Raw genomic sequence first — 13,546 nt, forward strand, 5'->3', positions numbered from 1 at the left:
TTTTAAAGGCATTCGGCATTATATTTAAACAAAGCTAGTGCAGTGCCTGCAGCTGCAAATTGCAGGGAACAAATGCAAATCACAAGAGTTCACACTGCAGGCTCTGAAAAGTCATCAAAGCCTCCAAGTACTTTTAAAGAATAATGTTCAAAATGCCACAAGACCTCACAAAGTACCCTGCAGGAATCCATCGCTTTTTACCTGATGGAGCGGTGAAGCTAAGAACTTCAATCCTTTCTTTACCCAGAACCTCTATAAAAATGCAAATAGCACCCAGCAGACATACGTGCAATTAAGAGAAAAAAAAATAATACAGCTTCTTTTAAAAATTTAAATGAAACTTAACTAATTTTAAAGTGTTGGGAACTTGGAAATTGTAGCACAAATTGCATCTGGGCAATGCCACTTGAAGATGGATAACTTAACAGCAAAGTTGTCTGACACCATTGCTAGGCAATCTTAATGGTAAGAAATAACTATCACCACCAGATGTTTCTCAACTGCCACTACTTCTTACAGTGAATTCAACTTTAAGTAATACCTACCATCTAGCAAAAAGTTGTCCCTATTTTGTAGATACAAAAAATACACGCAGAAAGAGGTTACACATGAATTTTTACTTCCTTCTTTTTAATTCAATAGATTATGTACATTCTCTCACACCATTTTAGACCCTTATTCATTTTATAAAGTGTAGCACACTTTATAAAATAAAATAATGTAAGATAAAGGGGTGAATGATAAAATAATGTGAGATAAAAGGGTGAATGACTGAATCAACAGATGATTTCATTCAAAGGCCTCATTTTTCTAGTTGTACAGAAGTAAGACCAGTCGGAACTCTTCAAGCCAAGCAACCAGGTGGGATATGAATTAAGAATTGAAAAAGAATTGATTTCAAAGTTTGGAATAGAATAAAGTAACAGTTGTGAAGCCAGCCTTTTCCTTTTGATAGAGCGGAAGGGTACCAAGGCAAGTGGCTCTGAGGCAGGCTGTGTTTTCCCCATGGCTTCTGCCTATGGATCTGCTCCATCAGGTGTCTCTGCACCTCAGGTACACGCTTATTTAATTTTCTTATTAGCTAGGCAGCAAATAAAAAAGGATAGACCTTGCAGTACGAGGGTGGGAGATGGTGTTCACCTTGAGCCAGGTTCAAAATGAGCAGCAGGAAGAACTACATCTCACTCAGCTAAACCATCAACTGCAATTTGCACTTCTTCAGGCAAGCCCTGGTCTGCAGGACAACGCAGCTGCCCACTGACACGTGTGATAGCAGCCCAGCCAGGTACAGATTGCACTTCATCACCAGAACAGCACCTCTTCATCTTCTGTGGGGCCAGGTATGGCAGGAACTCAGCCTCACAATCTCACAGCCCTCCCAGCATCCTTAATTCCCTCCTTCATCCCCTGCGGACACTCTCAACGTTGACATTGCCATTACTGCTATTTTCCAATGAGTTGTAGGTCTTCTGGGATTTTGCAGTGTTTGGCTCCCTATAACATTGCATTGCACTCAGTATTTCTGAAATACCCATGGGCCTTCTGATTTTGCTGTTAGTAAACCGCTTGATAAAATGGGTACAGATAAGAAAATGCCTGGCTGCATACTATTTAAAAATGTTCACAGATGCAGCATGCTAATCCCCTGCGTGATTCACATGCAACATCTGCTCTACAGGAGCATCAGAGATGCTCCTCCCCATAAAAGCACTCCTGCCATAAGGTATGCCCTCTTTTAAAAAGGGCATGCCTGGGAGCTGAGCACAGGGAAGAGATGGGACCTGGCCCCAGGAATGGAAAAAAGGCTGACCAAGATGAGAGCAGCACTTTGAGCAGACAGCAGAGCAGGTTTGGCTTTGTCAGGGGATACAGCTCCTGGGCAATTCCCAGTGCCTCCACTAACTTCAAATTCAGGTCACTCATCTGGAGCACCTGATGGGTGTCTGTCACTTGAAGAGGGAAGAAATGCAAACGGCATAGCACCTAAAATGATCCTCAGCAATAAGGACAAATACAGTGATATCCACCAGTTTGCCCTAAATGCTGCTGGCAGCTCAGGAAGACAGCAGCTATGGTTGGGAAGGAGAAGATGGGACTTGGATGTATTTGCAGAGCCTTGCTTACACTCCTGGAAAGCAAATCCTGCCCCGCTTTTCTGTTGTATACACAGGTGCCTGGAGCACAGCCTGGAAGACCAGGCCTTTGTCCTCAACCCTCTTTCAGGCCACCTTCAAAGCTTTTGTTTTACACAGCATGGCCTGGCACCCCTACTGTGACCAAGCTCAGGCCTCATTACGGCACCGTCTAAAAACGTGACCTAATTTTTCTGCTCGAGTGTCAACTTCTTGGACCTCTGCCTCTCCACGAGGCGTGTATTGGGTCACGATCTCACACAGCTGCAGCTAAAAGACGAATGGTCAGCCATTGCGGAGAGGTAGCTAAAAAATATTATGGTAAGGCATTGACCAGTATGTTGAATGGAGGTGCATAGAGGGGCTAAAAACAGTTTTATCGGTCATGTAGTTGGAGAGTTGTCTGCAACCCCACTATTGCCACCAAGCAGTGTTTTGGGGTTGGGTACTGAATAGCACAGAGAGTAGGAGAGCTGTCAAAGCACTCGGGGACACAGTCCGAAGCTCTGCAAACCTATTCGGACACGTCACTCCAGTGCAAAGTCACCGCAGGCTCCAAAGGCGAGGGCACACTGCCGGCCTGAGTCACCGGCCACGTCAGAGCCGGGCGTTGCGCCGTGTGCCTATCTACCTGGCAGCAGACAAATTGGTCACAGGATGGATTACCCAGAAAGCTGACGGTGGATGTCTGTCTGCGGAGTCATACGCCGAGACGTTTAATGGGCACCATGATTACCTGCAGCTTGTTTGTAACGGGTTATGCAGTTAATGCGGGGACAGCAATGGGGAGCACTTAGTGTGAGGCTCCTTGGAGCTCCTGGTCTGCGGCTGAAGGAACAATTAAAGCCAGCTGTTTTTGTTTTTATTGCAGTGACTGATGTGAGAAGGCTGACACAGCCTCGGGACTCGCTCTGAAGGCGTTAAGCGTAACTTTGTCTTATTTGGGGCAGACCCGGGACAGAAACCTGCAAACACACCACCGTCACCTCAGGGGCCACCTCCCCCACCCCCAAACACCACACTCAGTCCCAACAAAACCTTTTATTTTTACATCTTTTATTTATTAATTTAACTCCCCGAGCGGCCGCAGCGCCCCGCAGCCCCTCACAGGACCGTTGGGGCGCCATGGCGGCCCCTCCCCCCCCCCTTCCCCAACCGCCTCCCGCCTGAGGCAAGGGGGGCGCGCACTGCGCACTGCGCATGCGCGGAGCGGCGGCGGGGGCCCTGCCGAGGGGGAGGGGCCGCTCCCGGTGCCGCCGCACGGGGAGGGCGATGGCGAGCCTGCTCCCCGCGGCCGCCTCCTCCTCCTCCTCCCCCGCCGGCGGCGCCCCGGCGAGGAGCAAGAAGCGCCCGGCGAGCCCGGGCACCGGCAGCGGCCCGGCCAAGAAGAAGAAAGTGGCGGCGGCCGGCGGCTCGCAGGTAATGGGGGGCGGCGCGGCAGCGCGCATGCGCGGAGCGGGACCGCTCCTCCCTTATCCCCCCTCCCCTCCCCTCCCCTGCCCGCCGCGCATGCGCGGGAGGGGCCGGCGGGGAGCGCGCGCGGCGGCCGTTGGGGCGGTTGGGGGTGGGGCGGGGCCGTGAGGGGCGCCTCAGGGCGCTGCCGGCGGGCGCTGTGGGGGCAAACTCGGCTCTCAGGGGCTGATTCTGGGCGGGCAGCGTCAGGAGGAGGGTTCACAGAATCAGAGAATTGATGGGGATGGAAGGGACCTCCGGAGATCATCGGGTCCAACCCCGCTGCCAAAGCAGGTTCCTCAGAGCAGGCTGCCCAGGTTGGCGTCCAGACGGGACTTGAATATCTCCAGAGAAGGAGACTCCACAACCTCCCTGGGCAGCCTGTTCCAGTGCTCCGTCACCCTCACTGTGAAGAAGTTCTTTCACATGGTTGAAGTGGAACTCCCTGTGCTCCATTTTGTGGCCATCCCCCCTTGTCCTGTCCCCACAAGTTATTAATACCCATTTCTTCTCACCTCCTACCTGTGGTAGCAGCACCATGTGACACTAGCACATGGCTCTCCAGGCCCCATCCCCAACCAACAATCACAGAATTTCTAGGTTGGAAGAGACCTCAAGATCATCGAGTCCAACCTCTAACCTAACACTAACAGTCCCCACTAAACCATATCCCTAAGCTCTACATCTAAACGTCTTTTGAAGACTTCCAGGGATGGTGACTCCACCACCTCCCTGGGCAGCCTGTTCCAATGCCTCACAACCCTTTCAGTAAAGAAGTTCTTCCTAACATCTAACCTAAAACTCCCCTGGCGCAACTTTAGCCCATTCCCCCTCGTCCTGTCACCAGGCACGTGGGAGAACAGGCCAACCCCCACCTCTCTACAGCCTCCTTTAAGGTATCTGTAGAGAGCGATAAGGTCGCCCCTGAGCCTCCTCTTCTCCAGGCTGAACAAGCCCAGCTCCTTCAGCCGCTCCTCGTAGGACTTGTTCTCCAGGCCCCTCACCAGCTTCGTCGCCCTTCTTTGGACCCGCTCAAGCACCTTGATGTCCTTCTTGTAGCGAGGGGCCCAATACCTTCCCCTAGACCACAAGGCAGCATCTCATGCATCTCTGTCCCCAGGAAGAGGCCCAGGGTCATTGTGTCCTACCATGTGCTCATAACATCTGTATAAACTTTAGAAGTAGCGTGTCTGGATTTCTTCTTTTAGAAGGATTTCAGTAGCTAAGTGGTCAAAAAAAAAAAAAAAGTTGGGAAAAATGGTAGCCCTTTTATATTTTATCCAAGAAATAGTTTTTCTTGGTAGTATTTCATGACCCGTAGTAGTAGCATAGCCGCAAAGTATGTGCTACTGCCTGTTGAGTTGCTTATTTTCACATGAGCCATCAGGTCGGAGGAATGCATTTTTCAGCAGATCTTTTCTCCAGACAATTGGAAGCCATCGTGTACATGCCAGGGCACAGACAGAAACCATTCCCCGCTCCAAATGATGCTCTTGTAGCTCTTGTTTTCACCCTGTGGCATTTACATAGTTTATTTTCCTTTTCTGGTGAGCTTATCCCTAGGAGAGGCAGCACAAACCACAGTGATTTATGTAGCTAACAAACTGCACTGCAACCGTGAAAAATTAACTGCCTAGCATGATCACGTTTGACAACTTTTCAAGGTCTGTTAGAGATACAAGTCTGGAGCTTCAGCTTGGAGAGCACCGCTCTGCCTGTGTGTGCATGCATATATAAAACCCTTTACACTTAAAAAAGACTTCTCCAAACACTTCAGCCTCTAAAACTGTTTCCTGAAGCTCACGTCAAACTTCAGTCCATGGACAGCTTCCAGTATTATGAGACAACCCACGATTTCTTGCCCGAACTGGGTTTTGATAGTGTGATAAACAGTTTTTGCAATTCTTCTCACAAGTGATTTGAGTGCAGAAAGGAGGAATTTCTCAACTTTACGTTCAAGTCAGCGTACACGTCCACTGACTTGAGTAGTGCAGATCAGTCCCATAAGGAAAAGGAAAAAAAACCCACCTGCGGCTCAGAAAGTGCGTAACCTCAGGAATGGGACAAGAAACAGCTTGTTGATCCTCCAGTGCTGCTGACTGGCTCTGGAGCGAGCCAGTTTAAACAGAAACAAAATGGGGGCTTTGCAGTTTTTGCGTTAGAAACAGTGATCACTGGGCACGTTCCTCTGCAGTACCTCTTTCGGTCTGTATCTCCAGAAGTCCTTGCGTAGGCCTATTTATTTCTAACACCAAACAAGCAGAATTCTTCATCCAGCCATCTTACACTTGCACACCCTTAGCGCACGTCACTGGCAGCACAGGTGTGGAGGCAGCACTTGTTATTCTTCTGACTGTTCAGTTTCCTAATTAACTTCTTTGATATCTTTAACAGCTTTTTACAGCCTATTTTCAGCCTTTCAGAAGACAAATATATCATGCTGTAGCTCAGCACAGAATGGTTTCTATTTTAAATAAACTGACATTGTGAAACAGATGGAGAAATAGCGAATTATTTCCTCAGTTAATTAGCAAACTACAGGTAAGAGGACCCCTGCCGAGAGGTTTCTAACTATTTGCAGGGTCAGCTTAGGATCTGAGGACTCTGCTAATGCACTGTGAAATACCTCGTATGCTTTTGGCCACTGCATTAACCACTAGCTTCTGCGGAGACCCTCATGCCTGGCCTACTTCAAAGTACATTCACACTGTGCCAGCTTTGAATTTCCTCACATCTGTGGCTCCATCGCTGTGAAACTCAACCAAAAGGGTTGTTGTTGTTTTGGTTTTTTGTAACTTCCGCAAGTCACGTGAGCTTGTTTCTCTTTTGTGTGCTTCATGTCACGAGTAGCTATCGCAGTGCTCATGCTCAAGATGTGTAGGTAGGTAGGGTAAGACTGTAGATACCAAAGAATCACCAAAAATGATTATTTTTCAATACAACTGTTCTGCCTGAGGATAGCAGCTAGACTGAGTACCTGTGTGTGTTACCAACAAGAACGCACAAGTATCACAGAGCATACAGGTTTTTTTTTAGCCCAATTTAGATTATGTTTTCTCCAACACATGGTCTAGCATATGAACTGCTGCTTTCTCCAAGATACACTCCAGAGGCATTAACAAAAAACATTCTTCATAGTTTGTATGACTTGCTGACCCAAAGGTATTGAGTCATGTTTGCTTTGGAAGAACACTGCACACGGGCCTTGTCAGTCATGGCTACAGAAGGAGACACATGGTTTTTGGATACAATGCCTGTATTTACCAAACACAAAATGAAAAGTGAGTTTACAGGAAGGCAGGGCTGCAGATTAATTACATCACTTTTATTAGCCTTACACAGTTATTCCTCCCGTGCAGTCGTGCCACCGGAAAGTACCGCAGTCTTTGCTGCAGCAAGGGATTTTAAATGTTGAGAATCATTATGTATGTCGACTGCTAACCTCCATGTGTCAAAATCAGTGCTGCTTAGTGGCTTCTGTAGCACCGTTTGGTTAGATTCCTTGCCCAACAATTTCCAATAGCTGTTGTGCTGGCTCAGCCCCACTGCTGGCAGAGGTAACAGAAGCTCTGGGGCAGACTTGTCTCCAGGTCCCTTCTCGTTTTAATTACAAACGCTTAACCTGGGGTAGAATGAGTAGCTCGATACTGATCTAAAACTGCCACCTTAATATTCACACCATTACTTTCACAGATGATTAGAGCAACAGGAAGCGTTCAAAGGAGAGTATTCAATATTAAGATGTAACTGATGAAACAGAACACTCACACATGACAGCTAACGAGCTTAAAAGGCAGAATTTGCAGTGAGGTAAGAGAAGGATTTGGGGAAAAAAGTCTGTGATTTTGTCAGAGGACAAAGTGAAAATGTGCTAAATATTATGGGGAAAGCACATTTGCTTACCTTATTTGCAAAACAACTTCATGCATGAGTGATGAAGTATGTAGGAAATGCCTCACTTTGAGAGTGACATCATGGTTTGTTTTACATTTTGAACAGATGTAAACCGCTTCGTAAAGTACAGAAACACACAGAGAAGGCTTTTGCTTCCTCTCTCCATCCTTGTAGCAACAGCAGGTCTTGGTACAATTTAGGAAATGAAGATTGAACTTCCTCCTCTGCAAGATTTCAGTGGTATTTAGGAGTTACTCACGTTATTAAATGCATTGATTTTATCGCTGACTGCGAACGTTGCAGCAGTGCTACTGGAAACTGTTTTACGTAACTAGTGCTCATATGGGTATTTCACACCTTTTTCTGAGTTTCTCGTTTTATGCTCAAAAAGAGAAACCATACAACAATATTGGAAAAGTCAAAACAGCTTAAAGTTGTTACTCTCTTAAATAAGCTCCTCTCATGCACAGTATGAATGTGGAAGGAGCGACTCCAAGATGTACCTAGAGCTCCATTTTTCTATTCTGAACATAACTGAATGATGCCATTTTGCACTGAAATCTGGAGGGTTCTGACAGACAACTGCTCAGCGAGACTTCAGTATGTGCGTGGCTGCTGTTATGTATTCAGAAGCTGTCCACTAAAAGCAGAGAGCTTACCCGAGGACATAAATAGCGTGGAATTGGACTCCAAACCATACGTAAATTTAATCAGTTCTCCTGTTCTGCTGTTTTACCAAGTCTATCACTGTAAGTAGGAAACCATCAAATCAATTTTAAAATAACTTTGTTTTAAAAAGTCCATTTGATCTGGCTCTAATTTCCTGAAAAACGAGGTTAGGCAGGATGAGTTTAACTACAGAATCAGTGAGTATGACTGCAGCTACTGAGCAGAACTGCTGCTTTCGCCGTGTTCAGGGGTGAGTGTCTCCTCTGGTATGGCACGGTATAATAATGACTTTCTGATCTGAAAGGAAAAATTAACTGCTTAGGAATTCAGACCTTGTTTACAGGCTTAAGCGGTGTAACAACAAACTTACTCTAATTATTGTAATACTATTCCACATAAGACTTTCTGTAACAGAAAGGCATAATTATCCTCTGTAGCTGGAAATTAAAAAAAATAATAATAAATAATTTGTGTTTCTCACCAGTCTACTTGCCTGGAAAGAGACAGCAGGACCCTGATAGAGCACAATAATAGGGAGGAGTAAGTACATCTATATTTGCCAGTTTATTAGAAAGCTATCATGTCATTATGCTCTAGACTAAACTTTTTCTCCTTTTTTTAAGCATCTCTCAGCCCTTAAGGTTATGACAGTAACTGAAAATACATTAATTTAACCAGTGAAACAGTCCCAATATGGAGCTACTGCTTGCTCCAAAGGGTGCTTTTAAAATCCCTGTGCTCCCCGGGGATGCTAACTCAAACCTGATTAAATAGAATTAAATGGATGAAAAATATTTAAATTGGATGAAGCGTGGCTGTCCTGATACAGAGCAGTCGCTCGCTAGCTCCTGATACGAACTGCTGAGGTGGTGACCTGTTTTAGGTACAGCCACGTGCACGCCTGTTCACATTCCTACCCAAGAGTTTTGGCTCTTACAAAATGAGCTCAGCCAGTGTGAAACAAGTGGCCTTGTCTTAACAGGAGTGCTAGCAGAAGCAGGCAAAGTGTGTTAGCCCCATCACCAACAGGTATCATGCTCACTGCAGCATCACCAGACCACAGAGCACTCAAAATCCCCCAGACCTGCAGTTCTCTGTGTGAAGCAGCGAAAGGGCTACCGCTTCGATCTAGCCCTTTGAAACACGTGAGACCACAAAGATGCTGTCTGCGATAAAGCAGACGGTGAACAGCTGAAACATGAAGCATCTCTTCTAGGAGGTCTTTTGTCCTCTTCCAGAAAAAGAGCTTATTTTCAGGCAGCCCGCTAACGAGAGCCGGGATTATCCCGAGGTACCGGTTCCTGTCAGTTGCACATCTGAAGTCAAATCTGTTAAAGATGCAGAATACCTCCAGTCCCCGGCAGGGAAATGCAATAATTAAAAACAATTAGCAGATTTTGCAGGGAAATGTGTCAAAAGGTACAACGCGTGTGCTTTAGGTTTAGCTTTTTTTAAACAAGAGGGAGTTGCTTTTATACAGCAATCTGGATTAAAAGGGAGCCTGTCAAAACTGAGAGCTCAGCATTGACTTTGCTTGACGTTTATCACATACTGAAGGCTTTAGATGATCTGTAATCACAAAAGTATGTGAATTTCCAAACCGGTCTATGCCAGTCCCGGAGAACTACCAACCCCCCAGCCAAATGTGATTAGATTTGAGATTGAGAGTAAACACAGATGTGTTATGTTGTAAAAATGCAAAAGCATATGTGTGTTGACTTTTACTGTGGGCGTCAGTGTGCTGGTGTCATGCTATTTACCCTGCTCTCTCGCCTGACCCTAGCAAGGGAATTTTAATTTTTGCTCCAGGTGGGTGATAATGGAGAGCCTTGCTGTGATTGTGCTCAATTCCAGGCTTCTAATAAATATACAAGGAGGTTAAAAGAGATAATAAATATGGTTCATTGCTTCTATCACAGGGAGATAAAATTGGATGGATTATTTTCTTATGAAAGAGGAAGAACAATCTAAAACACTTAATGCGTATACTTTAGCATGACATTTTGTCGGAGAGGTAGTGCTCCTAAGAAGCAATCTAAGAATTCACTTAGATCATTAAAAAGTTCAGGTTAACAAAAGAAAACTTGGAATAACTTAACAAGATATTGCAGATTTGAATAGCTGTCAGACTGTTTTTCACATTCCTGTAAAGTGTAGTGCTCGTGTTAGATAATATTTCAGTTCAGTAGCAGTTACGTAAATGTGTTCATTTTGGTTTAGAAAGGCTGATGGAGATATTACTTTGGTAGCCTGGCAGTGTTTTGAACACATTTTTCAAGCCTTCCAGGAAAACAGAACAGAGTTGTCAGCTGTCTATTTAGGGCCGTAGAAAGTTGTGACACTGCATTGCGAAACGCACGGGGCTCTCACGGCAGAATTCATGTCCATCACCCTGAAATCTTGTCTCCCTGAAAACCCGCCTGCGATTTTGGGAGGCACAATTAAGCACCCTGCCAAGTCTCCTATCTCCATCTCCCACCCACCTCCACAGCCCTCAGCGGTGTGCTTCTGCCACCGATATCATGCCAGCACCGGTTCAGAACAGAAGTCACACTTATGGCACTGATTCCTTCTTTTTTGTATCAGGTGTCCATACAACTGCTTGTGCTGTCCCCTGCTTGAAGCTCCTTCTGCTCCTGCCTCTGCCTGCGGGGCCTCAAGCCCCTTTTCTGCATGCACATCCTAACTGCTAGGCTAGAAGCCAGGCTAGTGCTGCGGGAGAGGCATGTGGAAATGTGTTCCCTGCTGCAGCTGAGGATGGAGAGGGACCCTGTTTGGCCCAAAGAGAGTGACTGCGCAGTCTGGTACTGAACACAGTCATCAGAGTGGCCTCTCCATGTACCTTATGTTTGTTTTTTCAGTTTACATATTTTATATGATAGTTTAATGCAAAATGCACAAACAGGGATCCGAAATCCTTTCCTTCCAAAACTCTAGCCAAAGAGCTATGTAGTCACGCCATCTAATAACACCTATTTATGTGGTAATAAAAATGCATCACTGTTAATTCAAGAGACTAATAGGAAATGGATAGAAGGAAGCTATTTTGTGAGTAATATGTAATTAAACTATAGCAAAGTCTTCCACAGAGTCTGTCGTTCTGGGAGGAGTGAATTTCTGTAGTTACGTGGTTTCCAGTCATCTTGCCCCAAGACCTAAATACCAGCTGACTTGAAAAAAAAAAAAAGGCCTTGCTGATTGTAAGATCCTGCTCTGGATAAGAAGCATTTTGGGGAAATAAAGTGTGTGTGTATATATATATATATAATATATATATAAGCATATTTTTCTTTTTTTGGAAAGCACTGCAGGCCATTGGTAGGATTTACTACATGAAGAGACTCTCATATCAGACCCGTCCTTTTATCATTTATTAAACACAGCAGAAATGATTTGTTTTATATCATATATCCTTAGATTTTATTAAGCAGACAAAATACTGGGCTTCCACTAGGTATGTATTTTGACTTCTGTCCTTACAGTGCAGCACGCTCACAGCACTACTGCCCTTATATTTGTAAGGATGCTGTGTGGTTATCACGACAGCCTCATTTACTGTTTCCAGAGATTTGTGCTTTTCTGAGTTAGTGAAGGAATGAGGAGAAGGGTGCAAAAGGCCGAGACACCTATGAGAGTTTCTGGGTAAGTTAGAGAAGGTTTACAGGTACGGATATTGTCAATTAGGTGGTACAGCTGGAAAAATCAGTCAAGCTTTCAAGCATACAAGTCTTTTTTTCAAATCTGAAAATGAATCAGCAATTTCCAAAGCTCAACACCGACTGAGAACATCTGCTTAGCGTTTCGTTAGGTCTGTATCAGCTAGATCATCTCTGAATTAAGATTGGTGGCATCCCAGGAGTACAGGGGCTGTTCATCAAGGAAGGGAGAGTGTGTTACAAAAATAGTTGTCACCTGTGAGAAAGGAGGAGGGAGTTAAAACCCGTAGAAGGCTGCGTGAAAGTTATGTGCTGTAAAAAGTCTTCCTATTGAACCAGAGGTGTATTGTTACGCAGTCCATCCAGAAGCTTGTCTTAATTTTCCAGATAAACAGGTGCATTTAATAAAAGATGATCCCTCTGCCTAGAAACGTTATGCCCTGCAAGCATCAGGGCTACAGTGAAATACTGCTGAAATGGAACGTGCAGAAATTAGGGCAGTAATTAACGTGAGTTATATGACTGCTTGTGACCAAAAGAGCTTTTCGTTAGCTGCCTGGACGAGCAGTCCTTTAGCAGGCTGCTCAGGGTACCGCAACTGGGGACGTTTCCCTGTAGCGTGTTAACGAAGCCCCAGACTCAGTGACTATGTTTTAATATTAGTATTCTCCCTTTACCGTAACAATGCTTATGGTTTAATAGAATTGCTTTCCCCCCTGAGAAACACCACGATGTCCTTACAGCAAAGCTGGCTCTTAGAGTAAGAAACTGGAACAGGAGAAAGCTGTTATTATGCCTTGACGTGCTCACAGTGTGTTCAGGCCCCTCAGACCTCATCCGAAATTGTCAGTTGCTGGCAAGTCCTTATTCCTTGGGTTGAGTGCCATTGGTTACTTAGTCTAGAACTAGCAATGCTAGTTGGCATCCTTACATTTTCTCCCTTGGTTGGAAGGTTTCCTTAGGTTTTTGCTAAACCTTTTTTGTTACAGCCAGAATTGGCTTTTGATGCAGCCACAGAATTGCCCTTTCATGCTCCTCCCTTCCATCTGTCCCCAAAGGTGATTTTTTTTTTGGTATACTAAGTAATTCATTGTGGAAAACTTCCTAAAACGCCCTTCTAATCCCATCCATAACAAAATACTAAATAATAAATATGGAAAGTATTTAAATATTAAAGAAATGTTTCCCTCTCACCTATGATCACGGATGTCATACCAGACTTCTCTAATTCTAGTGTAGTGGAAAGTCAGGTCTCTTAACAGCTCTGCTTTGCTTCAAGTGCAGCAAAAAAGGCAGTCGGGCTACCAGTTTATATGCAAAATGTTCAACTGTGGCGCTTTCCAGGATGTGCTGCAGTTCCTCAACTTCAGTGATACAATATCAGGGTGAAGTGTGTTGCCACAAAACTTACACAGTTGAGCAAACAGCCACCTGCTTGTACAAATATTTCTGCGGAAATCTTTCACAAATTTGCCTCAAGATTAGTATCGCTGTACAACTCTCTCCTCCCTTTCCCCCCTGAGCAGTCTCAAAATAGTGCACAATAGATACTTGTGTCACCTTATTTTCATCTCAATCAAAATTTGCCACTTGTCTGTTTTGGCACAGTCGTCAGGATTTTTTCATTATCCAGTTAAATGTAGGCATCCATAGCATAAAGCTCCTACAGCTTTGGTGATGACGGGGACCTGGTGTGCTGCTCAAAGCAGGAGCACTTGGTGTCGAGTCTGCTAGATGAAGGAA

The 13,546-nt window shown here is 45.1% G+C and overlaps 1 protein-coding gene across 2 annotated transcripts in view; it reads left to right on the plus strand.

The window, feature by feature from the left end:
• The first annotated feature begins 3,251 nt into the window (after positions 1 to 3,251).
• INO80C (INO80 complex subunit C) overlaps positions 3,252 to 13,546 on the plus strand; it is a 30,438-nt gene continuing 20,143 nt past the window's right edge. Inside the window, exon 1 of one of the 2 annotated variants that reach the window (XM_068671133.1) lies at positions 3,252 to 3,551. Coding sequence is in view for 1 of the 2 variants with exons in the window: in XM_068671132.1 (XP_068527233.1) it covers positions 3,333 to 3,551 (219 nt within the window). In the remaining variant the exon portion in view is untranslated. The remainder of the gene's footprint in view (positions 3,552 to 13,546) is intronic. The other variant, XM_068671132.1, reaches the window with a different exon arrangement.

Source organism: Anas acuta, chromosome 2 (assembly GCF_963932015.1).
Source record: "Anas acuta chromosome 2, bAnaAcu1.1, whole genome shotgun sequence".
Classification (NCBI taxonomy): domain Eukaryota; kingdom Metazoa; phylum Chordata; class Aves; order Anseriformes; family Anatidae; genus Anas; species Anas acuta.